A 27,988-nucleotide genomic window follows, 5' to 3' on the forward strand; every position below is an offset into this window, starting at 1 on the left:
AGGGGTGACGTTAGCACCGCCAAGAGACCACACAGCCAGCGTGACTGCGACTGTAGTGAGGCACACTTACTGCGGCAGACCTCCAGCTACTTGCTGGCGCATCTGCTCCGTGTTGCAGATTGCTCCTCCGGATCTGCCATGGTAGATGTGAGGATCGTCCGCACCGCTCACCAATTCCCATGAGGCCGGCCATGGCCCCTGCGAGCGACGTGCTGTTCTTGATCTCCACCCATTTTGCATTACTCCCGGTTCGGTTCCATGCCGTAGGAGCCAATTCTCCGCTCCCCATCCTCATGCTGCACACTCATAGATGCCAAGCCGCCAAACCTATGCCAATGCTCAAGTGTGTCGGTCCAGACCATGCTCTATGACAATCGCAGCCTGCGCACTTTTGGTTCACTCCAGACACCCTGCTAATACTGTGGTTTGGCGGTTGGGCACCTCCCACTGTCGAGGACTCCACAAAGTCCATGGCGAAACAAGTCATGGCACAACTGTAGAAGCCACTAATCACTGTGCCCGTTCGTTATGGGAGTCTCATACTCCTTCAACTTTGCCCGCACCATGGTGAGAGCGTTTGTGCGTACAGCCTCAGCATCCTGCCGTACGTCAATCTTGATGACGTCGAACTCATCCGGCGAAGGCTCCTCTAGCGTTTCCATTTGGCTGTGAACCATAGTCTCTTTCATGTAGTGTCCTACTCGTGCCTTGACCCTCTGCTGGAGAGTCTTTTCGTCGACACTGAGATAGATGAAATGAACTTGTACAGTGGGATGCTCGTATGAGGCGACGCGGATAACATCTCGGTACTTGCGCTTGAGGGCAGAACATGTGACAATGACGGTATTGGACTTCTGCAACTGCTTTACCGCTTCGTTGCGGAGTGTAATAAGCCAGTCCCATCGGTCGGCATCGCTTAGAGGGGTACCGTTCGCCATCTTGGCCTTGTTGGATGCGGGGTGGAACTGTGGCAATGAGCGTGATGCCTTTGGTAACCAAAGGCGAATGCTTGACTTACATCATCTCCTTCGAGGTATGGGGCACCCAATTGCTCGGCGAGGTACGATGCAACGGTAGTCTTGCCGCAGCCCGCAGGACCGCCAACAACAAAGATGGTCTCGATTTCCGGTGGCTGAGTCGTCATCGATGGCAGGCGGGGAACAGGGTTAATATGAGGAACTGCTTTGAATCGTGAGAATGGGTGTGGACGTGGAGTTCTTTCTGTGGAGAGCATGGTCGCAGTTGTGAAGAATATTTGGGGAAGTGAGTATGACGTCGATCAGAGAGTCGAGAAGCCAAAATGGAGGATAACGCGGTGAAGATTCGCAGCGGAAGGGCATTTACATAGCATGCACGAACCCCCAATACCAGTTTAGGATGCGACTTGACTTACTCTTTCGGAGCGTTGAGATCGGTGGCACAGGCAATGATGAGAAAGGAAAGGTGAGAGAGAGTCGTGGCTAACGTAGGCTGAATCAACTTCGGGCGAGAAGCCCCCGCGCTAGACGGCCGAGAACAGGGATGAATTATGGTGCGGCGGGGGTTAAGACTGGTCGCGCCCCGAGAAATAATGTGAATGCTGCAAGGTCCCGCCGAGGTGAGATTCACCTTAGACGTAGGTGTGGGTAGTCCGCCGTGGCGGGTTGGAGCGGCGTTTAGAATCTGAGAGCGGGTTTGTACAAACTTTGGCCGGGACGCAATCTTGACCAACGGAGCGTGATGAACAGAGGGCGGCAAAGCTCATCTCGCATTTTGGATGCATCCGAAAATTTTGGGGCGCTGTTGGAGGCGGAAGTCTGGCAAAAGGGCGACTGTCACCTCAGCCTTGGACCAGCTGCTAGATCTCATAACGAAATGTGGGTTCTCGCTTCTGGAGTGCCGATGCAGTGGGTGCGGAGAATCGGTCTCTGCTCCGGAGGGCCAATGTTATGCCTCGGAGAAGGCAATCTTTCTCCTTTGGTTCCTTTCCGTCAAGTTATACCGGCATCTCAAAGGTTGCTTGTAGCTGCATACGGCCCGATAATCCGAAAGACAGACCACGAGAGTCACGCGTGCTCGTGTGGATCTGCTAGGCCGGCTAGGAACCACTTGCCTCCTGGAGCAGAACAGGAAGGTGACGACCGACGGTAGATTCATTCACGGAACATTTGAGGGGAGGATGAAGGGCTGTCAGGCAGCACAAGCGGATATCCAAGGCTTTCGTAGCACCAGGACGTCCCGTAACCACGTCCCAGGGTTGGTGGTACAATCCCATGATTGATAGCTTTCACGATGTTGAACGCGTAGTCACAACCCCGCGCACTTCCACGCAACTGCGCCGCACAAAATGCAACCTTGGCACACTCCACCAAGCGTTGCTTCACCTCCAACATCAGCATCCTCTTCACAACTTCTCAGTGATTATGTCCAACTCCTTGGGCTAGATCTCTTCCGAAGGTGCCAGGACTGCTTCTCGAGCTGTTCATCGGTAGAAAGGTAAGGGTCACTATTCTGACGGCCTACACATTGGATACTACTCGAACTCCCATCTGTGTGTGACCAATCCCATAATGAGATCCTCTTCCGCGATAGCAAGTTCGACAGCCACTCATTATCTCTTGCCCTCGTCTCCAGATATACAGTGTGACGATCGGTTCAGCATACTAGATACAGATTCCGAGACCGTTTCTTTCTGGGCCATATTGCAAACACTACTAGGACGAGAGTTGAAAGGTATATCAGACCTCATCGATATACTCGAGACAATCTCGCTCACATTAAGGGGAACCTCATTGCCAGATTATGATGTTCTCACAGAGATCCTCTCCGAACGGCGTGATTTTTTGCTGTCAACATGGCCCGTAATACGAGCTCTGGCACTTGAAGTACCTATACTGTTCCCGGATCATACTCTGCCACTTCTGTCTCCATTCTGTAGCACTTTGAGGCTGAGCAGACGGCAGATAGCCTGTTTGGTTGTCCACCAATTCCTTTGCACCCTGAAAAGTCCACCATCCCGCGACTCCTACTATGACTTTTCGATCTGGTACTATTCGCAGCAGCCTCATGCAACTGCAGCACAAATCTACCTTACCTCTGTCTTGACCTATTTTGAGAGACTTGCTTCGACCGCCGCTCTTTCTCCGCTGAACTACCCAAACTGGCAGATCTCATTCTCACTCAAGAGCCAATCGGGGGAGCCTGCCGTATCAATATTTGGGTGTCTGAACATCATTCATCTCCTCAATGACGCCACGCAATCAGAATATCTCGGTCTTCCCAACGGCGCGTGTGTCATATCAGCCAACAAAGTCTCTGGCTTTGGCCAAAGTGGAACACAGGAGGAGCGCCAAGTAGCCGCATCGCCAGAAGCTTGTCCGCTAGTACTCATCGCACCTGTGTTGAAAGGCGACGAGTGCTTAATTGTGTCAGGTGCAGAACTGATGATCAATATCGAAGGCCATGGGAGGTCCATGCATCTTGGGGTCCAGCCGGTACCAGAATCTACTGCGGAGGCCTCTCACACGCGATGGAGTCGACGGACCATGTTCTTCATGGATGCACTCGAATTGGATGGCGATGATTGTCTGCTGCCAGACCTTCTTCCTGGAAATGTTGACCGCGAGTACGGCAAGGCGCTCACAGCCTTTACGTCTGCGGCAACGCCATACGCGAAAATCGTCACAGGCTTCTGGGGCTGCGGCGCTTTCGGGGGGAGTCCTGCAGTCAAGGCGATAGTACAGTGGTGCGCAGCTTCTGTTGCTGGAACGCAGCTCGACTTCATCTGCAATGGTACCCAGCAGTCGAGGTTTGGAAACATGATGCAAGCTTTCGCAGGTGATGTGCTAAGAAGCGGCGCAATGCCAAAAGACCTCCTCCAACAGCTGCAAGCTTTGACACCGAATGACTTCACCGAGACCCAGATCGACGAATTGGACCAGGAAGTGTTCCGTCTCATCAGCTCAAGGCTCACGCACGCCAGTCAGCCTTAGTCATCCCCTAGCTCCCGGGACTGTGATGCGGGTTGCGCCATTACCTAGCTAACCACCAGACACATGACTTCGCCTATCAATAGTCGAGGCTCCGATCGCAAGTAGAAGCAGGCGTGAGGGGTGATCGGGCGGCGTCTTCAACGGTTGGCCTGTGGTAAGTGGCATACCGAGTATGAGCAGGGGAGTCGAATTGTCCACGTCGCGGGGAGTGGCGAGATCTGGCCAGCAGCGGCTGCTCGCGTTGCATCGGGCCAGGTGGTAAGTACCACTATCCACTTGCAATACTGCATGTTGATAATATCTGTTGCGACGCCGTCATGAGTCATGTCAGTGGTAGATGCAGGAGTCCCGGTTGCTCTGCCAACATGCCTCCGGCCGAAAGATCAAGGTTCAGCGCTTGCCAATCCCACAGCTCCTCAATAACACCAAAATCTGTACACTCGAAGTCTTGGAGACTGGGAACAACTACCGATTCTTGCAGAGTCTCATTACTGCTGACAGATTGAGAAACTGATTCGCTTGTCGCTGGAGAAGGGTCTGAGCCACTAACAAAAAGACCTTTATGTAGCACCGGATCATAAGTGGTTTGAGATTTCGGCCAGAAATGATCGGTTTTGGGACGCTTTCTCGACCCGAAAGACCACCTTGAACGCTCCTCCTTCGATAGTGGTATGGACTGGGCAAGCTTCGTCACAAAGGCGCTAGATGTTGCCCCAGCCTTGGAGAACTTAGCCATCGTTCCCAAGTTATCAAGACCGGTGTTGACAGCTCGCAGGGCCGCTTCGCGCCCGGGTAATAACTGCTTTGGGTCGTGTATGAGAGCTGAAATCAAAACCGTGGTAATGTCGAAAAAAATGAAGTTGATGTAGAAGTGCTTCGGGCTATATAAAGACATGTATGCGTACGCCCTTTTGACGAGGTCCATGTTCAAGATGCAGACCTCGATACCCAGACCAAGAAACCAAGCTTGAGTTTCTGGGTTTTCTGCGACGGCATTGCGTGTCAGATAGGGCCTGAACGGTATAAGCGCAATCATGGCAGCAGTGCCGTGTAGTAATTCGCGCTGCCACTTGATATTAGGATAAGCGTCATCCCAAGAAGTGTCAGGAGCTTCGTATGACCATACCGGCGCAAGTGAAGCCGACCAGTCGTCGAGTATTTTGCGCAAATCCTTTACTTTGTCTTCTGATGGGTCAACATCGGCGTTTCTGAGTGCAGGAGTTATGCGACGAATGAGCTCGACCTGTATATTCAAGTGTGCGAAAGGTGACGGTACATCGGGTTTCTCGGGATCGAATTCGAGCTGAAGCGTTGGAAGTTGGAATGTGCAGCTGTCAGGGTCTGCCAGTAGCGGCCTGCCGAGCCACTTGGACATCAACCAGTCCCAGACATAGATGATGGTCCAGAGCCGGCGCCTCATTTCTCGCTCATACTCTGAAATGTCAAGGGATCTGTCATCCAAGTGCAAGCCCTGCTCTTGGGCTTCTCGCACGCACGTTGCCATCGCATGCCATGCGTCTATGAACCTCCCTTCACCTTTGAGATAGACCACCACAAGAAACAGCTGTTGGACTTGTGTAATGCCCTTCTCACCAGGTGTGAACGTGCTGCTGAGAGCCTCAGCCGCTTGATGAAGCCTTTCCGATAATGTGGATGCAGACTCCGCAAGCTCGAACTCTAGACTCTCTCGCATGGCGGGACTTAGGTACTGAGCGACATGAGAGCATGCTCTAACGAGAAGACATGTGAACTCAGGAGACAGGGGCCGTCTCGCAGCCCTATCAGCCCACCAGCGAGTGTAGTCCTCTAGAAAGGTTGGCGCATAGATGGCGTCATATGTATAGTTGACCGTGCCCAGAAAATGTTGAACCAGGGAATCAGTTATCGAGCGAGATGGAAGGACCCTAATGGCTCGCTGAAGCTCCCCATGTTGGGCGGTCGTTTTAGGCTGCACTTGACTAGACAACCACACCTCGCTAGCTAGCTTAGATAGATTGTATTCGGGCAGGTGAGTCTCGATATGAGTGAAAACATCGTTGTGCGGAATGCCAACGTCAATAGCTGAATCATCGTCCTCGCCATTATGGCTGCGCTTGCGGCTTTGCTGTTGGTCCTCGATGGACTGGTTTGTGCAATCCTTAGCAGCAGAGAAGCGACAGAGGTGTGATAGCTTGCGTGCCGCGCAGTGATTACACGGCCACTCGCGACTGCACTGGAACACATGTTCGTCAACACCATATCTTCAAAGCCAGGGCAACTTAGTCAGCTGGGGTACTCCGGAGCGTACCTTCTGTTTCCGGCGCCGGCATTCCAGGCAGCTGAGTGCGGCTCGCGCTGGCTCCTTCTTTTCCTTCCCCTCGTTCATATCGTTACAAGACCCGAGATGAAGACGTAGACAATCAGAGGAACCTGAATTATGCGAAGTCGCCGCCTATTCTCACCTACCGGGCCTAACTCTCGAGCGAGCAATATCCGGATTTAGCCAGTATCACCGGCTTGGCGATGCCTCACGTCACTTCTGCCCTCGGCGATTTTTAGGCGCGGCGGCTCTACCATTACTCTCGTCTTTGTCAACATCTAGGTACTCAGGCGCAAACTGGACACGTCTGCGAATCGACAACAGGCGCCAGCAGCCTCACATCCATCGACAACCTACTATGTCCCTGTGAGGACAGAACGACCCTCTCAAGATCCTCACGTTCATGACAACATTGCCCCGTCATGGCGAATCGCTACTCTAGCCTGAACCGTCGCACTCCCGCTACATCCACACTGTTCGATTCATATCCTGGCTCAAGACCCTCCTCGTCGACTTCAGACCTGCGGTCACAGTCTCCCTACACTCATGCTACGTCCCCGAACCCCTACGGCTTTGCCGGCGCCAATGGCGCACCTTCAAACTCCGGCTTCAGACCTGCCACTCCGAACAAGAAAGGCCAATACTCGGCCGCCGTTCTTGAAGAACTCGAATCCCAGAATGATAACACTGCGACCACACTATTGAGTCAAAAAGTCGGCCAGCTCAAGCAGCTTACAATTGCAATTGGCGATGAGATCCGTGACAGCAGCACGCTTGCCGACCAGCTGAACAACACGTTTGAAAATACAGGCGTCAGGCTGAAAGGCACAATGCGGCGAATGCTGCGGATGGCCGAGAAGACGGGTGTGGGATGGAGGGTCTGGCTGGGCTTCTTCTGCGCCGTGTGGCTGCTGTTCGTCTACGTGTGGTTGTTCTAGCTGGATGCCAACTGGCAGTGGCGTTGGACCGTGCTGTCACCACTACGAGGAAACACCGCGAAGCGCTCGTGGTCAACTCGGGGGTGTCTCAACCAGCAACTTCGGGTACACGGCGGGAACCCCATATTGAGCCAGAGGAATGCCTCCAGCTCGGCTGTACAGATGCCAGTGTGTAATACAGTATTCAGACGAGATCGCTGTTGAGACAACGATATACTGGCCATGATCTAAGGAGTCAGAGTCCGTTATTCTCGGACGGCTGTCGCAGCCGTACCGAAAGGGCATTGCATGTCAGCATCATTTGAATCTGCAAAGTAGCCATCTCACTGATGGCATGCATTCAGCGAGGCGTTTAGGAAGTTGAATCGGACCACAAAGAAACGATGCTCAGTTCCAGGCCTTGTATTATAGCGAGAACGAGGAACGTGCCTGTGTACATATTTCACTGTACAAAAAGCAATAATTGAACAGTCGTGAAGCCATTTTCAAAAACTCAGCTGCCAGCCTCGATCCAACGTAATTTCTCGAGGCATGGCGCACTCTGCAGGTAGCATACGCCTCATGCCGGTTGTGTAAGTCGCCCACGCCACCACCTGAAATCTCTCATCCCCCTTCCTCCCCATCACGCCTCGCGCGCCGACCAAATCCCGCTAACAGCCGCCCACTCCTGGTCTGCCTCCCCGAACCCAACTGAGGATCCGCCTGCTCTGGGGTCTCAAAGTCGTTGTGTTGTGGATGCGAATGTGCAAGCAGACGGCCCCCGGGCGCTTCGGGCGTGAAGAGTCCTCCGCTGCCTTCCGCCGGGGGGTTGTTGATGTTCGCCACCCTTCCCCCGCCCGCACCCCGGCTTAAGCCAAAAAGGTTTCGTCTCGCACTGGCGGGGTTGAGCCAGCCGCGCCTTGCTTGCCCTTGGCTTGGGTCTTGTCTATTGGAATCGTCTGCACCTGTGCGAACGTCCGTGGTTGCGCCGGCTGAACTCTCCGTCGCCAGGAGCATGGATGTTCGTGGTAGACCACGTCCGTGACCTTGCACGCCTGTCGGTGTTTCGTAATGCCCTTGTAGATTAGATTGACCCGGGACAAGGCCCTGCGGCCTCAAGCGACCGTGCGCTGAAATGCCGGTGCTGGATGCGATGCTGCTGCTGACACGTGAGCCTTCGCGTTGATAATGGTGGCTACCGATGGCAGCATTGCCGCTGACGACTCTTGTGCTCCTCACGCTACGACCCGCGCTACTGAGCAGTTGTTGTGGGCCATCGCTTCTTCGCGTCCGGGCTTGAGCGGGCATAATTGAGATATCCATGTCCTCCTCGTCCAACTCGTCGCCGTCGGTATCGGTGTGCTCCCACTCGCCCTCTTCGGCGTCTGGAACGCTCCCATCTAGATCTCGCTCATCCTCGCCACCGTAGCTTACATCGCCCATCTCGTCTTCGTCGAGCATTTCCTCGGTGAGGGCTAGCGCTTGGGAATCGCGCTCGTCGACGCCGTAGTCGGACCCAGGTGCACCGGGTCGGCGTTGGTAACCTGCTTGTCGCTGCTCTCGGGTTTGTCTCGCCAACGCGCGTATTCGTTGCAGTGCCTCATCACCTGACTCTTCATCGGTGTCAGGCTCCCTCCGCGAGTCATAGCTCCACTCATTCCGTTGCGGACTGTCTTGCGGTGCAATCTCACCAGTCATCTCTTCGTCACTAAAAGTCTCGCTCCCCTCTGCTTCATCTGCATCAGGAATCTCATCGTCCAGATCTCCCTGCATGTCGTCACCATCGGCCCCATCAATCTCACTCCCCCATTCGTGACCTTCCTCCGCTTCCGGGACCTCATCATCCAGGTCTCGCTCCTCTACACCTGCCATATCTCCGTCTGCCTCCCGCTCCATTCGTCGCTCCATTTCCTCTGCTTCCACCTGCATTCGCTCCTGCATCTCTAGCTCGCGCATCTGACGCTCGACTTCTTCCCTCTCTAGCAATTCTTCGCGCATGCCCAACATGGTTTTGGAACAGCCAGCGGGTTTGAGCCAGCTGTAGCCGTACATGCCAATGGCATGCTTGCGTTGGTGGAGCAGGCGCTCATCGGCGCTAAGAGCGGGCAGCGTAGCATGCGGATTTGGCTGGGCTTTTGGTCGACGATGATGTGGGTGGTGATGGTGATGATGGAGGTGGGAGTGTCCATGTTGATTGTGAGAAGGTTGAGAAGAGATGTCGTCATTGGTGCTGTGGGGGGGTAGGAGCGAGGTGGGGGGTGGTGGCAGCAAGGGCAGCGAGCTGGCAAGTAGCATTATTGTTGGCGTCTAAGAAGAACAATGGATCCGTGGGTACTCTTGTGATGGTCCACTGCGATCCTCGAAAGGCACTGCTCGCTTGGACCGATGATCTGGGTGGTCTCGATGTCGGCCGTCGGTTCGCAAGTCAAGGTGACGATCGACGCAAAATCGTAGCAAGATATTCTAATCGAATCGGGATTCTAATGCGTGACTAACGACTGGCAAGAGCCGCCCGCGGTAGCTTCGTCAAGTTAGAAAAACGAAGGAAGGATGCCTGTTCCAATGCAGAAGTAGAGGGTTGATCGCGGTCGAGATGTCGAGTTTGCCTCGCCAAGACTTGACAAGGCAATTGTCAACAAACTGTCAGTTGTTCTTGCCTTCCGCGTCCCTGGACCCAATAGTAAGTTTTCTTGCCAGACCTATGAGTCGCTTTGAGCCTGAGAGTCAAAGTCATGGAATAGCCGTGATGATGGTGGATGTGCGTCGCTCATATCATGTGCAGCATTCGTGACAGTATCAGAATCAGCACGCGTCTGATCGAGCCGCAACACGCGCCGAGCTTGAGATAGCAAAACTGCAGATTTTCCTCACATGAGCACGACGGCATAGATCTAATTTTTACTGGCTAGGCTGACGTCGATTTGTTTCGTGGTGCTGACGGTTGAAGGGTGCGTCTTGCAGAGCCTGACATCAGGGCTCTAGTATACAGAGTCCAGACTCCAGACCTGGATTATCCGTGGCAGGCCGTAAATACAGGAGCGAGTAGAGGGCTACAGGGACCATTGACTACGCAATTATACAATGCCGCTAAGCCAGGCCCAAGTTGTCACCACAGCATCCAGAATGTCATGGTGCGGCGTTGTGCGCACCCATGGTATGATCTTGCTGCTACACAAGATCTTGAAAAGCGGATGCGTCTGCATCAGTGTGTATCGATGGCCGCTTCAAGTTCCAGCTTCGCTGTCTTCGCCGTCTACTGCCAGAAAACCACGCAACGGCTCCAGAAGACTCCATATAAACTCGAGGCAAGGCAACTCTGAGGTGTCTCACTGATCAAGATCTGCACACCTGATCGTCAGATTGAAACCTTGTTTTCCGTTGGTGCTGCCAATTGTCATGCATGCTGGCATCGTGCTGGACAACCGCTGTGCAAGCAATCAAACACGTCGACATCAGGCCTCGGATAACAGGGAGCATCTGTCAAGAAGCTGTCAAGAACTTGAATTCACGACACTCGAAACGGTTGGCAGCTCCATGCGAGCCCCCGCCCAGCATTGGCGCCCCGGACACGAAGCACAGCGGCGCTGAGGGCCCTGCATAGCCCCCGCGGTCCAACGGGCAACGGGCGTCGACACTACGAGCGGACCTTGAACGCTGAGAAAAGTACGTATGTATCCTCTCAAACTCAGACTTCAAAGGGATCAGCGTAGCAAAGTGAGACGCTGTCTTGAGGTTAACGTCAATCGACTTTTCTGCCTGGTACCCACAAACAGTCTTTTGTGGCCACAGCTGGGTCGCCTCCACGGTCGCCATACTGTACGTGTGTATCTCACCCCTTGAATCTGGCCGACCGATCCGCATCTCGCTGCATCTCCGGCCATCCTTGTCAGAACACCTTGAAAGAAGGAACAGAATTCCCATGCTTAGTGTTCAATGATGCATTCAAACGAGACAGGTGTTTCGCTTGTGCTGATAGAGCGCAACTTGGGAGCGGAGTCGTCGACGCTTCACGGAGAACAGTTGCGGTAGAGTTTGGGCGGTCTCTGCGGCTACCCACCACCATTCAGGGGCCGGGGTCCCTCTGTCAATTCTTATTTGGAGCTTAAAAACACGCTTGGGCTGTCCATTCCAGATTGAATATTTCACCCCCCGGCACCCTTCCAACCGGAGAAAAGATAACATCGCATAGAAAAAGTTTACCGTGACTAGCCCGGCGATGGCATGCATCTTAGCGTACCATACCAGCACAACGGCGCCGCGCAATCACATGCAGGGTCAATTTCCCACGAGCAGCCGGCGCTATCGCTTGTCTCCAGCAGGCAAGGAGAACAGGTTGGGTGACTGCTGCGCTCCACACTAGACACGCGACAACATTTTTCGCGCCGGTGATGCCCAGCCCAGCATGTTTGCCGGCAAACAAACATATCTTCCCTATGGTGCTGCGGTTTGCTATCTAACATTCCGATCATTGACAAGATGCGGTTCCAGGTAGCAATTGCGGTTGCGAGCGCCTGTAGTGCCCTCGCCAACCCATATGCTGTGCGCCAGCGTAGTATTGTTAGCGAGATCAAGGACTCGTACGACTTTGTTATTATCGGGGGTAGGTACACCGTCCAAGAGCGCAAAGAATGTACTGACAAGCAATAGGCGGCCAGGCCGGTCTTGTGCTTGGAGGCAGACTCAGCGAAGATTCAAATCACACCGTCCTCGTTCTCGAATCGGGGGAGAATGGCGATGACTACCGCCAGCGCATAGGTGAGCCTACTCGGCTCGACCGTCGTGATCTACACTGACTCGGTCGCAGACACGCCAGCATATTCTTACTTTGACTCACTATGGGTGACACCGCTGAACTGGGATTTCAAGACGTCCCCCCAGCCTGGCGCAAAGGACCGAGAGATGACATGGCCACGCGGGAAGGTACTGGGAGGCTCTTCTGCCATCAACGGCCTGTATCTGAACAAGCCCGGCGAGATCGAGATCAACGCTTGGCAGGATATGTTGGAGGACATGGACGGTGCTGACTATTGGGGTTGGAACAACTTCGATAACGCCATCAAAAAGAGCGAGACCTTCACGGCGCCCCTCGACTACATCGTCTCGCAGTCAGATGCTCTCTTCACCATTGACGACCATGGAAGCAAAGGTCCCATTCAAGCCTCCTACCCCGCCTGGATGCCTGAACAGAATGGCGCCTGGAATCTGGCTCTCAACAACATGGACGTTCCTCCGGCGAAAGATACCTATGGCGGCAAGAACGCTGGCGGTTACATTTCCACCTCATCGATTGACCCTGCCACCTGGAAGCGCTCCTATAGCCGCACAGGCTATCTCGATGCGCTGCCGCCGCGACCCAACTACGACGTTCTCGCCAATGCCCACGTTACACGCATCGTTTTCGACAGCAAATCCCCTAAAAACAATTTTACCGCAAACGCCGTCGAGTACTCTCAAGATGGTGGTGCCACCAAGAAAACAGTCAGCGTCAAGAAGGAGGTGATTGTTGCCTCGGGCAGCGTGGGTAGTCCCGCAGTGTTGATGCATAGTGGAATCGGACCCAAGGATGTGCTCTCTGAGGCGGGCGTTGATCTGGTACACGAGCTTCCGGGCGTTGGTCAAAATCTCCAGGATCATCTCCTCGCCACCGTCTACTGGAATACAACGACCAAAACCCCCGGTGCCGTCTGGGTCGACGACAGCGATGAGCAGCGCAACGACACCTCATTCCTTTCCTTTGTCAACGACGCCGTCGCCTACCTCAATGGCGATCGTATCTTCGGTGATGGCTTCCAGAAATTTCAGGATAGCGTGACCTCCCAGATGTCCAAGTCCAACCCTACGGGAACCACGGACAAGAACGTCACCGCCGGCTACCGTGCCATTTACAACACCACCGCTTCGGTCATCCTTCCTTCAGAGCAGGGACAGATTGAACTCCTCCTGGTTACCTCGGCCCTTGACGGTACTGTTGGCATCACCGCTGCTCTGCAGCACCCTCTGTCTCACGGCGCCATCACCATCGCCTCAAACAACCCGATCGATTACCCTGTCATCAACCCATCCTACCTCTCACACCCGGCAGACGTCACGATGCTTCGTGAAGGTCTCAAGCTCGCACGCAAACTCGGTGAGACGTCGCCTATGAAGGACACTCTCACCGCCGAGGTCACCCCTGGCACCGACGTGCAAAGCGATGCCGACTGGGAGGACTGGATGCGCGAAAAGGTCGACACCGAGTTCCACCCTTCATCGTCCTGCGCCATGCTACCCCTGAGCCAGGGCGGTGTTGTCGACGCAACGTTGAAAGTCTACGGCACGTTCAACGTGCGTGTCGCTGACGCAAGCGTCCCGCCTATCGCGTTCAGTGCGCACTTGGTCGGAAGCACCTACGGTATCGCGGAGACTGCAAGCGACATCATCCGAAGGTGGTGGAATCTGCCGCGGCCGAGGAAAGACACCTCCAAAGGCAACAAAGATAATAATAAGACCAACAGCGACGGCAACACGTCGAATAACGATGGCAATGACAGTGCTGAGAGCTCCGGCTCCAGCTCCAGCGACAATGCTGGAAACGGCAACGCCGCATCCATGGCTCAACCTTTTGGCATTGCAGCTCTTTCGGCCGCGTGGGCCATGGTCATGGTGCTCGTGTGAGCGTGCTGCTCGGCATGCTGGACCCGCGTACGCAGCGGTGCTCTCAGATGAGCGACATACTCGAATTTTGCAACGGAACCAGGGGTTATGTTGGTACGCGGCCGAAGCAACAGCACAATTGCTCGAAGGGCCTGCCTCAGCTACGCCGCTGAGGACGCCAAACCAGCACCAGATCTCCGCTGGGCGAGGGCCAGCTCCGCGGATGAATTCACCAGCTCATGAGGTCGGCCTACGAACTCGAGCAGGACGCTTGAAAAAATGCAGTCGAAACGTCCACGATGCCAGACAGAAACGCCTGATTGGTATCAGCGTCGCTTCCTGAGCTGGCGGATAGGAGGCAGCGGCGCAGTTGACAAAAGGATTGTATATGGTGAGCCGGGGGCTCTGCTGGTCTCATACACATGCACATAGAGGGATAACGGAGCTATATGACTTTTTGGGGTCGGGGTTGACTTTGGTCTCGGGACAACAGCATCGCATGCATCGCATAGCGCTGGATGGCGGTGGCGGCGACGGCGGGAAGCGTTTGAGAGACTTCTTTCTGTCTGCACATGTTTTCCTAGAACTTAAGTTAGAGATACCCCCCGGAGCTAAATTGGCTCTTTTTATGTAGATGTATATAATTGTAATGATCATGAGACAGACGCCTCGGTCTCTTACGAACGATAGTATTATCGTGATGACTCTCGCGCGGAGGACTTGTGGATCTCACTTCTGGAGGAGGGTTCGTGGTATGGCGAATGGAATTCTCCATTGATGACTCGCTTGTCGCCTGGTAGTAAGCAGGTAGGAAACTGTAGAATTGGGTATTTGACGATTTTTGCTCGTTTACTCAGTGATACCACCAAGCTCCAGAGGTTCAGTAACAATGCTTCCAAACGGAACTGCGGAAGGCTTTGTCCAAGTTTATCCACGCAGCTACTTCTGCTCTCTTAAAACCCCTTCATCCTCTTTGTCCCCCTCTTCGCCGCCTTCCCGGAGCCCTTCTCTTTCCTTCGCTCACCATGCACTCCCCTCTCGGGCTGCGTCATCACCACGCCGCTCGGCTGACTACTCGCACCCGCTCCCATCAACGGCGCCAGCTGACTGCTCTGCACCTCCCTCCGATCCCTCGCCGCACCAGGGCTTGACATGACCACCAGACCCGGCACGAGCGAGCTCTGCTGCGTGGCGGCCTCGCGCAGCTTCTGCTGCTGCGCCAGCTTCCTCTGTTGGCGTGCGGCCGCCCGCTCGGCCCGGCGCCGCTCCCGCTCGTCCAGGCTGGCGAGGGCGTCTTGGTTCTCGCGCTGCGTGAGGCGGGCTTCCACTTGCTCGTACGAGTAGGTTGCTGGATTGGTGGGGTGGGCGGTGGGGAGGTGGGCGAGGATGCTGGTGACTGTTTTGATGGTGAAGGCGGTAGAGGGAGGGGGCTTGGTGATGGTTGTGTAGCGTTTGAGGACAGACAGGGGATCTTCGGAAGGCTCGTTCGGAGGCTGCGATGGTGGCGTTCCTGGAGGGGATGAGGTCATCTCGATCTCTCTGGCTGTCAGCGATGTCTCTGGCACTTGGTCTGCTTCCGTGGGTTGCTTGACCACGGCGGACATGTACTGGTCGAAAGCCACGGTACGCAACAGCCGCTCGGTTTGGACTTTCGCACGATCAGGCAGATCGTTCGCCATAGGATTCAAATAACTTCTCGTGAGTTTTTGGTACGTGCTGAGAAAAGATCTTGTGCCCCGGGGGAGACTCATACGGTTGTAGACCGGCGCTTGGGGAGTCTTGTCGTCTGCATGGACAGCTTGCTGCCAATCTTCGATGGCAATTGACGCCTCTTCAACATCGGAGATGTGTACGCCAGACAACAATTCCGCCAGAGTCTGCAGATTACTACTGGAACTGTTCTCATCATGCTCTACGCTGTTCAACTGTCCCAGAGCATCTTCAAGACTGAGGGTCCTGTGTCGAGTGCTGTCACTGTCCAGTATCTCGGCCCAATCTCGAGTCCGTTGTGCCTTCTTTGTAGATGAGTCGGGTCGCGGTCTGGTGTTGGGCTGGAGCAGGCCTGGGGTGGGTACACTGTCATCCGGGACAATGAAATCAAGTAATTCTTCCTCGTTTTCAACAACTCTGGAGCTCTTTACTCGGGACTGCTGACCCAGCGTCAATCCGAGGCCCGAACTGATGTCAAGGGCGCTTGCACATGAGGCTTGCAGTTGTGGAACTCTGTAGGTTGCCTCTAAAAAGCCACCCTCTTCGAGCAGCGCTACAAGCTTCAGATAACCTTGTGCGTATGGCCCTATTGTGCCGCCTTGTTTGTTGTCTATACACACAATTTCGAACTTGTGTGTCGATCCTGAGTCTCCCGGCTCGAGCAATCGTCGTGGTAAAGTGAAATGCTGTGGATCCATGGCACACGATAAGTTTTCCGTATCAGCCCAGTGAAGCCAGTAGATAGTGGCATTCAAGCCATGTTGGCTAGAAATAATGAGGCCAGTTACTGACATAGTTAGCTAGAGTATCTGCATGGCATGATTTCGACTCACCATGAGTTGTGTCAAGTACGGTCATGTCCAGGCTCAGATCTCCTCTGGCTCGAAAGTGAATCCAGGAGCATATCGTCTCAAGCTCATCTTGCCTGTTGCTGTGGTCTGAGAGCCGCATGACCATGACACGAGCGGTCGTTAGGACGAAGCAGACATCGTGTCTCCATGCGCTTGCTTGAATATCCAAGATCCAATTCTTATCAGAGGCGCGTCCTAGTCTCATATCCACATCGCCTCGCACAGAGCCGTCGAAACAGAATGCTCGGGACACCCTCCGGCTGCAAACCAGAAGGACTTTGGTCTTGTCGGGCTGCTTCGGCTGTTTGTCTCGGTAATTTTGTACCTTTTTTTCCAGACTGCAGATCTTATGCCATCCATCAAAGTAGGGCTGCTTTCCAAATTGCTTCGCGTTAATGGACGAAGGCAAAAGCTTGCCTGAAGCACGCAGTACAGCCTTGTAGAGTATCCTTGCTGTGGCGGATCGTCTGCCGGAGATCTGCCAAGCGCTCCAATTCCCATGCTCGTCCACAATCCCGACCAAATTGTGGTCGCAGGGATGAAAAGCTACATCTGCGTGCGAGTGTCCTCCTGTAGCAGCGCGCTCGAGCTTGACAATATGCTGTAGGTTGATATTTTGGTGGCGTCCAATTTCATTGCTGGTCCCAGACCCATTCATGACCAGAAGACAGATGGTGGTACCAGACCTTTGGCGGAGTGCCAGGTAGCGCTTATCTGCAGAGAAGCAGAGCCCCAGGACAGGCTCGATCAAAAGAGCAGACCCAACCGGCCCCGCTGTACCTAGAAGAGGTAGTTTGTCAACGTCGTCATGGTCGACAGCTTCAAGTATGCTGCATCTCAGCACCCCATCCGCAGACTCAATCCAAAGGACAATCGGCGAAGGTGCATTGTGATGGCCGGTCTCACTACGAGACCAGGCACAACCGAAGGCGACCAAAGGGCGATTCTGTTGACTGTATTTTCCGCTGACCGTGGCAATGCTTGGGTCGGCGAGAGATGCGGACTTGAAAGCAAGGACCAGATCGTGTCGACGGCGAAATGGTCCCCAAAGAGGCGCTTTTCCAATTGTCGAAGGGAGATTCCGGACATCCTGGTCGGACAAGACATTCGTACCGGGTGTTGCGCGTTCGTGAACCAAAATCAAGCCGTTACCATTCTCTTCTGAGTCATCTTCTTCAGCTTCGTCGCTTTCTTGGCGTGGCTCTCGCAGAAACCTCCAAGTTTCAGTATCGTTGTCGTATCTGGGCCTCCCGAAATGGCCGTATGCAAGATTGTCTGGCTCATGCGCGTTATCGCCGCGCACTTTGCGCGTGATATCAGCCATTTGATGTCCTCCTCTCGAGTCTTTGTGTCACTACAATGGCGGTCGCGAACGGATCCATCATGAGAGCTAGCAGCTGCACGCACGCCTCACGTGCAGCTTGATGCGATGCGATAGAGGCAGCGATTGTTGTGTGAGATTAGCAGACCAAGATGGTAAGGGTCAATGAGGTTGAGAACTACAGGAAGTTGCGAGTCGAGGTCGTGGTCGCAGTGGAAAAAAAGCGCGGCGAACATGCGCTGCGGATGCCAAGACTTTCGTGTCGTCTTCGCTTCTCGACTTCGCTGCCACATTCAGGCCGACCATTATGAGAACCGTGTTCTCTTGGAGGAGCGAGACTTGCGAGGTGCGGGTGTTCTCCTCGTTCTATTGGGCATGAGTTCTGCGGAAATACTTGAACAGAACACCAGCCGAGTCTAAGCTGTCGGCGGTCGCTATATATCATCGAGGGATCTTCTAGAGCCTGCAATCTCAACTTTCAGACCAAGATGCACTCAATCCTCCTGATTCTCCTCACCATCCCTATTGCTTTCATTCTCCATCAGCTCTTCCGCCTCCACCGCAATCTCTCGCAACTAGCAGCCCTCCCGTACCCCGTTCCGGCCGTCATCGTTCCTGCCTCTCCGATCTCGATTCTCTACCAAACCTTTGGTGATCCCCTGGCCCACCTCCTGTCCCTTCTGCCTTTAGCTCTCCAGCCAGCATGTACAGTTCATATTCCCCGCGACTCTCGCTTCTACGACAAGTCGCAGACGGCTCAACGGCTGGGGCCAATTTGGGCACTCGTCAGTCCGGGAAGTGTACACTTTCAGATCTATGACCCGGGAGCAGGCCTCGAGGTGCTCGAACGGCGAGATGTAGGTAAAGGAAATGGTGGCTTCGAGCGGCCTAGCGACAATTATGGTGAGTCTTGCCCTCTTCTTTCCCACTCTGGGGTACTCTGGTATGCAATCGGGGCCAAGACCACTTTGAGATGCTGGGCTGGAGAAGATGTAGCTAATCCTCTCATTTTCCCTCTGAAGAGTTGCTCAATGTCTTTGGTCCCAATCTCTCCACATCGGACAACGCCAACTGGCCACGGCATCGCAAGGTGCTGGCTGCGCCGTTCAGCGAGGCGGTGATGGATGACGTATGGCGCGAGACCCTCCAGCACGCGAACGCACTGGTCAAGTCATGGGAGGGACGGGCTGTCACGACCGTGTCGAAAGATTTGCGTACACTGAGTCTTAATGTGTTGGCAACGGCAGGCTTCAAGAAGGAAGTGGAGTTTCGTAGTGCGATGGACGAGGACGAAACCGAGAATCAGGAGGGGCCGATGAGCTATCGCGACGCACTGCAGATGGTTTTGGACAACATCATTCTGATTTTGGTCATGGGCACAGATTCGCTGAATCGCGCATTCTGGTCACAGCGCTGGCAAAAGGTCGGTGCTGCCGCCGAGGCGTTCAAAAAACACATGAGCCGCATGTTGGATGAGGAGGAGGCTGCGCTCGCGAAAGGAGAAAAGGGTGGAGGTGGTATACTGACCGCGTTCGTGCGTGCGCTGACTACCAACATCAAGTCTAACGCCAGCGATGTCGACAGAAAAGTCCCGAGAGGCTTATCTCGCGCAGAGGTCTTCGGCAACATCTTTGTCATCAACTTTGCCGGTCACGATACCACCGCTAACACGCTCGCGTTTGCAGCATTGCTGCTGACAGCATACCCCGAGGTCCAAGACTGGCTAGCCGAGGAAGTACAATACTACACTCGCAACTCAGCCTGGCAATACGCAGAGCTATTCCCCCGGTTGAAACGCTGCCGTGCTGTGCTCCGGGAGACACTTCGGCTCTACACACCGGTTCCTGGCATCCCAAAACGCACAACATCACAAGCGCAGACTGTTACACTCACAACACCTGGGTACGAAGGCAGGAAAGTAGTGTTGCTGCCGAACTCGATCTGCAACGTGGGCGTGCTGGCCGTGCATACGCACCCAAAGATCTGGGGTGAGGATGCGCTAGTCTGGCGACCGGGGCGCTGGATCCCGGACGGGGGTAGTGGTGTGAGTGACCTGGATCGGGAGGTTCTTCTAGAGCCGAAGAAAGGCACGTACGCTCCCTGGAGTGACGGACCGCAGAACTGCCCCGGCCTCAAATTCAGCGAGGTGGAGTTCGTGGCCGTGATGACGGCTATATTTGGTGGCGGTCGGAGACTGGAGGCTGTAGTTATGCCAGGGGAGGACCAGGAGGACACTCGAAGGAGAGTGCTGAGCGTGGTCAATGACGTGGATATGCAGATGCTATTGAGGATGCGACACGGAGATGCGGTCAAGGTGAAGCTACAAAGCATCTGACAATAAGAAGACGGTAGTGGTAACATATCCGAGCCACTCTCATTCAATCTGCCCTCACGATCCCGGCCAAGGTGACATGGGAAGTGACCACGCCTTTATCGTGGCGAGAGAAGTGACTTGAGCTCCCACCTCAAATTGTCACGTAACAACGCTCGTAACATGGATGACGGCGACTACTACCACTCAGACCGGTTTCAACCCGCTTGCACGCGTGTGCGCAAGGTGACAGGAAGGAGTCCTCTGCCTGTCCTGATCTCATTCTACCACCACTACTTCTACCATCTTCGGCCGGCGCAGCACCAGCACCGTCATAAAAATCGTGGCACCGCAGACAGTAAACCGAACATATCTCAAAACCGCAAGCACATTCTACTCCGCCTGTAATCAAGTGGAACGTGGTCTCATCTCTCCCACCAACATCTGGTTTTAGCCAAGCTAGTCAGCGCAAGCATGACGGAGGTATTGCCAGCAAAGCTCAGGCGGACATGAATGCGGAGATGCTTGACACACATGCTGGGACCGCGTGAGACTTTTGCATCAAAGCACTGCTGCACCCTGCCAGGCGGACGGGTCGTGGCAACATGTGCCAGACGCACACGTCGTGAATCGGAAATCGGCAGAGCTCCGCAGCCGGATTCAGGGTGAAAATCGTGGCAGTCATTCGGTCGCAGGGAATGCACTGTGCAGGCGGCTGGCCTGCGATGGCTGAGAGTGTTCTGCTTGGAACCCATAGGCCCAGCTCTTGATTCTCCCAAACGTAGTTGGATTGGTATGCGTGCGAGTATATTCTCAATCATCTTGCCAGGCGCTCTTTTTGACCTTCTCACCTTGAGAGCGGCTGGCGCCAATGCCAACTTTGACGTTGCTCCAGTCACGCTGCATAACGTGGTCGCCCTCATGCTTCTGCTTGCGTTGGTCCTCAAGGTAGAATCGACCACCCTCGTAAGATCCAAGGTAAAGTCCGCTACCCAAGGCTGTCCATCCACCACGCAAGGCGGCGCCACGAAATAAGCCCCGGATGCCTTCATGCTTCAGGATGTCTCGTGCAATGACAAAACCACCCTTGCGGTCTCCAGTCGTCCCGTGGGTAAGCCAACTTTGAGTCGAACCCTCAGGTTTCGCTTTGGTCGATTCCTGGCCTGCTGCCAACATGATCCGTGTCTTTACCACATCGATAGGGGTCGTAATCCATGCAGACCCACTCCCAGCTATAGCTGCACTTCCGGCAGTGATGATTGCTCGCTCGAAAATGCCCTCGACTGGCTTGCCACCATTGCTGGCTTTTCGCCTCTCCATGAAATACATCTTGAGCTTCTCAAAAATCGGGAACTGTAGCGCCGTGAATGGCAGGTTCCGGGCCGCGAGCGCGGTGTATCCTCGCCACAGCTGGGATGGCTGGCGCAGAAACTTCTTGAAAACATAGCCCGTTGGAGATACCTTCCGACCCATGCTATCTCTGTCTAGGATCTGGGCATTTTGCTTGATGACCTCTGCCGGAGTCAGAATCGCACAGCTGACAAGCTCGGCACCGCCGCTGGCAACAGCGTGGATGGCTGATTGAGGGACGAAGAGGGTTGAGTTAGGTGGTGTGAGCTCATTCAGGCCATATTTCAGAGCTTCGTATGTTGTAAAGAACGCGCCCGAAGACGGGATGGTGATTGCCACAATAGGGCCGATGCCCTGGTATAGGCCACGGAAGAGTGCAGGTTTGGTAGAGCCATTGGCATTCTTATAGTTGAGCCGATAGTCCGGGGACTGTATTCGAGTCTTGAGGGTATCTAGCGGGTATACGAGCAGGTCGACAGTGAATGCAGCGAACGCTCCGGCCTGTTGTATGTCAGCTGATAATCATTTGGTGCTGAAGATCAGTCAATCATACCAGCCAGATGTCACTGTTGCTGTTGAACGACATGTACGGTCACACTATCCAAGGGATACCTGCATAGAAGAGGAGAAGGTGATGACGACCTCGATGGAGGAAATTATGGTAGCGTTATCAATCTAAGATCTGATAAATTCTGCTTGCGGACATACGCTTCGGATACTGCTGGGCGGCCTCGAATCTGGCCTCTGCTCGTGACAATGCATCCACAGCACATTTAAACGTCTTCACATGTCTTAGATGAGCGCTTCGTGTCAGCTGATATGATTTTGTATGTCTAAAGTCGTTTGCGCAAACGGTTCGGAAGGCAATATGTGCAGGCAGTGAATGGCTTGATTCCGGCTAGACCTGCCGTCTAGCGGCGCACAGTCGGCAAATTTGCCTGCTGAGGCCATGTCTGAATGCCCAAAATTTGGCCGTACCGGCGACGACCCCTCCACCGTGCCACTACACCCACCCAACATGGCCGCTGTTGAGTATGGACGATCCAAAAATCTATTGGCGAGACTGCTAACACATGGACAGAATTCCCAAGGATGCGCCGCTCCAGGCGGTCCAGTTGGAGGCCCTCACCGTTATGAAAGTGATCAAACATTGCGCCGATAGATTTCCCACCTTTGCGACTGGCTTCTTGGTGGGCATGGATCGCGAAGGCACTATGGAAGTCACCAATGCTTTCCCATTCCCGGTGGTCGACCTGTCTCCCGAAGCGCAGTACGAACAACCTCACTTGAACGCCGCAGCGGCTGCCCCGCGAGCAAAAGCCAACACCGCATATCAAGCCGAATATTTGAAAGTCCTACGAGAAGTAAACATCGATGCTAACAACGTCGGATGGTACACGAGCTGCAATTTGGGTAACTTTGTCAACATGAATTTCATCGAGAATCAGTTCTTCTACCAGAAGGAGATGAATGAGCGGGTCATTGCACTGGTCCACGATGTGAGCAGAACTTCACAGGGGCTCCTCTCGCTACGCGCTTTCCGTCTGGCTCCTTCTTTCATGGCGGCCTACAAGGAGCAGAAATTCACTGCCGACAAGTAAGTACCCTACTGGCCTGTCCTATACCTACACTAACCCCCGCCTGCAGCCTCCAGAAATCAGGCCTCAGATATTCCGACATCCTCGTCGAGCTTCCCATCACCCTGCACAACTCCCACCTGGTCAACACATTTCTCAATCAAGTACCTTCATTACTTTCCAACGGTTCCATGGCAGCACCAACCTCCCTCTCCGAAGTCGAGTCCAACCCGGCCATCGCTCATGACTCGCTCGCCCCATCATTCAATGCACTCACCCTTTCGAACGATCCGTTCCTGTCTCAAACCGCCGACAATCTCCTCGACGCTATCGAGACTCATCATGTTGAATCTAATAACTTCAGCTACTACAACCGCGCACTGGCGCGCGAGCAATCTAAAATCCAGCAATGGCAGGCGAAGCGGAAAGCAGAGAATGCGGCACGTGCGCTCAGCAAGCAGGCGCCCTTGCCCGAAGACGAGTGGCAGCGGCTGTTCAAGCTACCGACAGAGCCAAGCCGGTTGGAGAGCATGCTGAACACGCGGCAAGTCGAGCAGTACGCCAGGCAGGTGGATGGCTTTGTGGCGGGCGCCACAGGCAAGATGTTTGCGGTTCGTGGAAACCTGCTACCGGATGGAGCGCCTAGCGAGGCTTGAGGCTTGAAGGCCTGCAGAGTGACAGTACGGACCTGCTTTCGGGGCGGGCAATAGATAGAGGCCGCAGCGAAGGCCGTCGGCGTTTCTGTACGAATGCAATGCAACGCTCACGATGTGACGAGACATCAATGTGCGACTGCAGAAGGGTCACCGGGGCTATCAGATAGCATGAAAATGGCATGGCATGGCGTTCGAATCCCACTACTCCAATTGAACTGATGGGCGACAATGGACACTGAACTTCGCCTATAGCCCTGGGCAATCCTCACGGAAGGTGTACGTCTGCAAGAGCCGCCTCACGAGTCGCTAGTTCTTTCAGCTATTGGGCTTACACATATGTTCATTGCTGTGCAGAAGCCATCGTATCTACATGGGTGAGAGTCGTGCCACCCTGCTGCTCCCGTGGATAGAGCTCCTGGAATGTGCACTCGCTAAGCGCGCCAGAGAAAAACATTTCGCAAACAAATCAACGCGGATGTCCGGTGTCCGAGCTATGGTGTGTCAAGTGTTGTCCCAGCAGACATAGACAATGACGGAACGGCTGAGTTCTCAGACCAGATCCTTCTCTAGAATCTTCTCAAGAACCAGACCATTGCGACCTAAACTGAACAAGGAGTAAACTGTAATTCAGTGTTGCCTGGACACGAGTATGATCTAGACTCTCCAATGCAGGTACCAAAGAAGAGAGAAGCGAAGGTTTCGAAGCTGATATTGAAGCCGGAGGTGTGCCGCGTATCGACGAGTGGGTGGGGAAGAACTCGTGCAAGATCGATCCTTTCTAGAATTAGAAGAGCTGCTGCTCAGTGAACTTCTTGTGAGCAGTCCACGTAGACAAATGCCTCAGTTGTAGGCCTGCGTTCGAGCGGATTGATCGGCGTCTCTCGCCCGACGTTCCTGCTCGGAGCCGGCATTTAGCAGCTGGTTCTGTGTCTGCTTTCGCTGCGCCGATAGCTGGGAGGACAGCTTGCCACCGGGCTTGTTGGCAGCTGCAGCGCGTGCCTGAGGAACCAAGAAAGTCAGTAGGTGGGTCTTGCGACTGGTGCTGTGTGTTTATCCGCATCACAGTTGCATCCAGGAGGCTGAGTCATGCACATGCAAACGCTGGGGGTGGGCGGTGCAGAGAATGAGTGTTGAAACTGTGTCATTCCAACGAGGGGGCGTAACCGGCGGTATTCTGCGTATCGACCTGTGGGGACCGAGATGACTTGGACAACAGGAATCATGGGCTTACCTCTGCAGCCTGTGCTGCAGCACTCCTGGCGTCGTCCGGACTTGAGCTATCACCACCCAGTGTTCGTCCAGGGGAGTTTTTCGCAATCTTCTGGGGCACAGGAGCAGATGAGGGGCCAGTCGCTGACGCTGAACCGAGGGGTCTGCCAGGTGCCGCGAAGTGATCTGGCTCGTTCGATGATTTTGAGCAGAGGTTTCCCATTTTGTAAATCTAGCTTCGCCGCGGTTTTGTCAGTCTGATCCCCAGGGTACTGCAAGCAAGGACGACAAGAACGGCTGACGAGGACATCTGAGGCGAAGGTAGAGTCGTTCTCGGCCTGCTTGGCGCGCATCCAAGCCCTCAGTCGGCAATCTGACGCAACTTGCCGCCCAGGGCCACCGTAGTCAGAGGCCCAGTGCCGCCGTACTTTCGCGGTTGATTTTCCCTCAGTGCGATCCTGAGTAACCAGGGGTCCTCATTCCGGGCTGAGCTACTATTCATGCGCATGCGGCTGAAGTCAAACGCAACTACATTGTAGAAAATCCAACTTGCTAAGCCAAACCTCTTGAGATGGCATAATACCCACGAACCCTGCGACGCCTCAAGAATTCCGCCATTTGGGGGCCAAGGCTCTGCCCCTAATCTAGATCCGCCCACAATGCGAGGTCGCCTCTATTGAGCTGCCTCCAAGGTGTGTAAGCTACTTCTTGAACAATTTCCATGCGATGAACAGATCCGCGCATTGATGCCTAGATAGTGGTCTGTCGGCTTTTTGGTGAATTTCGAAAGCCTGAATGCAGAAACTGGGTGTCGAACAGCATATGGCCTTGATCACCAAACCTGGTCCAAGCAATGAGCCAGGCAGGGTGGCTCAAGCAAGGACCCAGCTATTCCCGCCACGAGGTCTGCTTGCAGTGTGTGCCTGGGCAATTTACTGGTCTGCTGTCCGCACCCGAAGGACGCATTGGTTACGACGACCATTATGAGTGTTGCTACTTCTTGCGACTGGAAATTCCAATGAACCTTTCCCCTTACAGTGCGATTCGGGCCATCTTCTGGCCGTATTGATCCGCGATGTCTGTCATGTCGTCTCGAGAAATTCCGGCATCGTGAAATTTGACAAGTTTGTTGTAACTTGTTTTCTGCAGGCTGTCCACACTGCCCAAGCTGATATTGTTCGACTGTGATGATCTTGCAGGCGTTTGCCGACGGTAGGTCATCCCATCGCCACTCCAATATTACGAACCACTGTTTCAAAAGACGTTGAGTCACTCCGGCGTCATACGTCTTCCACGATCTTTCGCATCATATGCTCAGTGCCCCTCCATTCTCATGTTAAGGTTCATCACGGAGACGGAGTTCCATTAAGTTGCTGTTCTCAGATTATCTTCTTCGCTTCAGCCTCCTCTAAGCCGTCTCCACTGCTTGTGTTTGACTGAGGCCAACAATCTCGTGCAGGCCCAACGTGAAGCCCACATGCTCTTGACGGCTTCAAAATCGTCGCTGGTCTTCGATTGATTCAAGTGAAGATTGATATCAAAATGCTCCCCTCAACGAGCTTAATCTTTGTATACGAATCGCAGAGCCTTTGGAGCTGCTGCCAGAGCAGAATCACGTCGACTTTGTGGTGTGTTATGCTGCGGCCTTTCTCAGTTGCCACGGCTGAGACCAATTTACTGGTACACTGAGCTTCAACTTTCAATCAACACTGCTACCTAGCAGTGGCCCAATGTTGTTCCCTCCACACACACTTTGAAGCAATCCACAACATTGACTTCCACGGTTCTACCAATTCCTCTCACTCAGTTGTGATGATTTTTCCCACCCTCATGCCCATGTATAGCCGTTCTGGACTCTGATGCCTGAGTTCTCACTGTAAACAGAAGCTACAAATGCCCGCCCACTTTCTCTGCTCGTTTCTCTTCTCCCGTAGGCACAGAACAGATCACAGTACAAATCAACAGAGCAGACACACTCAGCACACTCGACACAGACACCCACGGCATTCTGCTCACTGATCTGTTCACTCTACATAGTATCTCAACAAATGCTCAATTACTGAGCTTTATTCACTACTGGACAGTCACTGTCCAATAGCTTGTCTCCATCCCGACACCTCAAGTAAGTCAGTGCTTCTCCTTCACCCGAGAGACAGTCACTTATCCCAAGTCAGCAGATCTATTTCACCATGCCTCGCCAGGGCACCTCGACTCGCCAGAAGGTCACCTGCACCTTCTCTGGTGAATGGAAGGGCAACGGTGAATACTCCATGACTTTCACCAACCCCGAGTCGGGGAAGCAGCTCACGGCCACGATCAGTCCCCCCGCTGGTGCAAAACCGCACCAATGCAATCAGCGGTTGTCGGGTCCCGGGGGCCTCAATGGCTTTCCCGACGACGCAATTTGCCAAGCTGGCTTTTCTTCAGCAGCACAGCTTGCCAGACACCAAGCGACTGTCCACCGTGGCGTTCTATACTGCTGCGACGGTTGCGGAAAGCTGTGCATCGACGGCAGCAATCTCGACAAGCACCGGGTCAGTGGCTGCAAAGGAACCAAGGGCAGACAGGAAAAGTGGCAGTGCCCCTACTGCAACAATAAAGTCGCCCGGCGGGACAATCTCAACCGCCACATCCACCAACAGCATGGTGGCCTGCCTCTTCCCCGTGCCAGAGACCAGCAGCGTGGGGACAATGGCAATGGAGCGGAAGCGGAAGCGGAAGTGCCAGTGAATGCAGGCAATGAGGCTACCCAAGCAGTGCCGGAGCTTGCTGGCCTGGAAACCGAGCAAGAGAGCCCCGAGAACATCGACACGGGGGTGTTGGGACAGGAGTGGGATCCCAATGCCGCGTTCATCGACTGGGAAAACCCAACTACTAATTACGACTTCCTCGACAACTACCAGCTCGGGGCCCCCAGAGACGCTGGTTTTCAAGCAGCCACGGAGTTCAACGGTGGCTACCATTTTGGTGCTCCACGTGGCATGGACCGGGTAGCTCTGAGGAATCGCCAGACACCAACATACGGCGTCCTGGCGCCCATGGACCCTGAACAACAGCCGCCATTCGTCGGACCAGCAATGACGGCCGAGGAGGAAATTGATTGGTTGGCGTTCGCTACTCAACAGTATTTCCCTTGGTCATGAAGTCACTTCGCACGCTGTGCGACGATTCACAGCATGATAC

General features: G+C 54.2%; 12 protein-coding genes across 12 annotated transcripts; 6 read left to right on the top strand and 6 right to left on the bottom strand.

Moving 5' to 3' along the window:
• Window positions 1-506: 506 nt before the first annotated feature.
• HMPREF1541_08708 (uncharacterized protein) lies at window positions 507-1,144 on the bottom strand (the record flags this gene model as incomplete). Its single annotated transcript, XM_008723026.1, has 2 exons — window positions 507-965; window positions 1,019-1,144. 2 exons carry the CDS (start codon window positions 1,142-1,144, stop codon window positions 507-509), a joined length of 585 nt encoding a protein of 194 aa, XP_008721248.1.
• Window positions 1,145-2,549: 1,405 nt separating this feature from the next.
• On the top strand, window positions 2,550-3,971 carry HMPREF1541_08709 (uncharacterized protein; the record flags this gene model as incomplete). The annotated part of the gene is made up of 1 exon (XM_008723027.1): window positions 2,550-3,971. The coding sequence occupies one exon, from the start codon at window positions 2,550-2,552 to the stop codon at window positions 3,969-3,971; it is 1,422 nt and encodes a 473-aa protein (XP_008721249.1).
• Window positions 3,972-4,293: 322 nt separating this feature from the next.
• Window positions 4,294-6,336, bottom strand: HMPREF1541_08710 (uncharacterized protein; the record flags this gene model as incomplete). Its single annotated transcript, XM_008723028.1, has 2 exons — window positions 4,294-6,183; window positions 6,259-6,336. The coding sequence occupies 2 exons, from the start codon at window positions 6,334-6,336 to the stop codon at window positions 4,294-4,296; spliced, it is 1,968 nt and encodes a 655-aa protein (XP_008721250.1).
• A 356-nt stretch (window positions 6,337-6,692) lies between these two features.
• On the top strand, window positions 6,693-7,208 carry HMPREF1541_08711 (uncharacterized protein; the record flags this gene model as incomplete). Its single annotated transcript, XM_008723029.1, has 1 exon — window positions 6,693-7,208. The coding sequence occupies one exon, from the start codon at window positions 6,693-6,695 to the stop codon at window positions 7,206-7,208; it is 516 nt and encodes a 171-aa protein (XP_008721251.1).
• Window positions 7,209-7,811: 603 nt separating this feature from the next.
• HMPREF1541_08712 (uncharacterized protein) lies at window positions 7,812-9,194 on the bottom strand (the record flags this gene model as incomplete). The annotated part of the gene is made up of 1 exon (XM_008723030.1): window positions 7,812-9,194. One exon carries the CDS (start codon window positions 9,192-9,194, stop codon window positions 7,812-7,814), a length of 1,383 nt encoding a protein of 460 aa, XP_008721252.1.
• Window positions 9,195-11,663: 2,469 nt separating this feature from the next.
• On the top strand, window positions 11,664-13,841 carry HMPREF1541_08713 (uncharacterized protein; the record flags this gene model as incomplete). Its single annotated transcript, XM_008723031.1, has 3 exons — window positions 11,664-11,787; window positions 11,835-11,942; window positions 11,992-13,841. The coding sequence occupies 3 exons, from the start codon at window positions 11,664-11,666 to the stop codon at window positions 13,839-13,841; spliced, it is 2,082 nt and encodes a 693-aa protein (XP_008721253.1).
• Window positions 13,842-14,773: 932 nt separating this feature from the next.
• On the bottom strand, window positions 14,774-17,705 carry HMPREF1541_08714 (uncharacterized protein; the record flags this gene model as incomplete). Its single annotated transcript, XM_008723032.1, has 2 exons — window positions 14,774-16,317; window positions 16,364-17,705. The coding sequence occupies 2 exons, from the start codon at window positions 17,703-17,705 to the stop codon at window positions 14,774-14,776; spliced, it is 2,886 nt and encodes a 961-aa protein (XP_008721254.1).
• A 485-nt stretch (window positions 17,706-18,190) lies between these two features.
• Window positions 18,191-20,037, top strand: HMPREF1541_08715 (uncharacterized protein; the record flags this gene model as incomplete). The annotated part of the gene is made up of 2 exons (XM_008723033.1): window positions 18,191-18,605; window positions 18,725-20,037. The coding sequence occupies 2 exons, from the start codon at window positions 18,191-18,193 to the stop codon at window positions 20,035-20,037; spliced, it is 1,728 nt and encodes a 575-aa protein (XP_008721255.1).
• Window positions 20,038-20,826: 789 nt separating this feature from the next.
• Window positions 20,827-21,949, bottom strand: HMPREF1541_08716 (uncharacterized protein; the record flags this gene model as incomplete). The annotated part of the gene is made up of 2 exons (XM_008723034.1): window positions 20,827-21,864; window positions 21,917-21,949. 2 exons carry the CDS (start codon window positions 21,947-21,949, stop codon window positions 20,827-20,829), a joined length of 1,071 nt encoding a protein of 356 aa, XP_008721256.1.
• A 487-nt stretch (window positions 21,950-22,436) lies between these two features.
• HMPREF1541_08717 (uncharacterized protein) lies at window positions 22,437-23,596 on the top strand (the record flags this gene model as incomplete). The annotated part of the gene is made up of 2 exons (XM_008723035.1): window positions 22,437-22,960; window positions 23,011-23,596. The coding sequence occupies 2 exons, from the start codon at window positions 22,437-22,439 to the stop codon at window positions 23,594-23,596; spliced, it is 1,110 nt and encodes a 369-aa protein (XP_008721257.1).
• Window positions 23,597-24,436: 840 nt separating this feature from the next.
• On the bottom strand, window positions 24,437-25,028 carry HMPREF1541_08718 (uncharacterized protein; the record flags this gene model as incomplete). The annotated part of the gene is made up of 2 exons (XM_008723036.1): window positions 24,437-24,595; window positions 24,828-25,028. 2 exons carry the CDS (start codon window positions 25,026-25,028, stop codon window positions 24,437-24,439), a joined length of 360 nt encoding a protein of 119 aa, XP_008721258.1.
• A 1,966-nt stretch (window positions 25,029-26,994) lies between these two features.
• HMPREF1541_08719 (uncharacterized protein) lies at window positions 26,995-27,948 on the top strand (the record flags this gene model as incomplete). The annotated part of the gene is made up of 1 exon (XM_008723037.1): window positions 26,995-27,948. The coding sequence occupies one exon, from the start codon at window positions 26,995-26,997 to the stop codon at window positions 27,946-27,948; it is 954 nt and encodes a 317-aa protein (XP_008721259.1).
• Window positions 27,949-27,988: the final 40 nt, after the last annotated feature.

The sequence above is a fragment of the Cyphellophora europaea genome (genome assembly GCF_000365145.1).
Source record: "Cyphellophora europaea CBS 101466 unplaced genomic scaffold supercont1.9, whole genome shotgun sequence".
Lineage (NCBI taxonomy): Eukaryota > Fungi > Ascomycota > Eurotiomycetes > Chaetothyriales > Cyphellophoraceae > Cyphellophora > Cyphellophora europaea.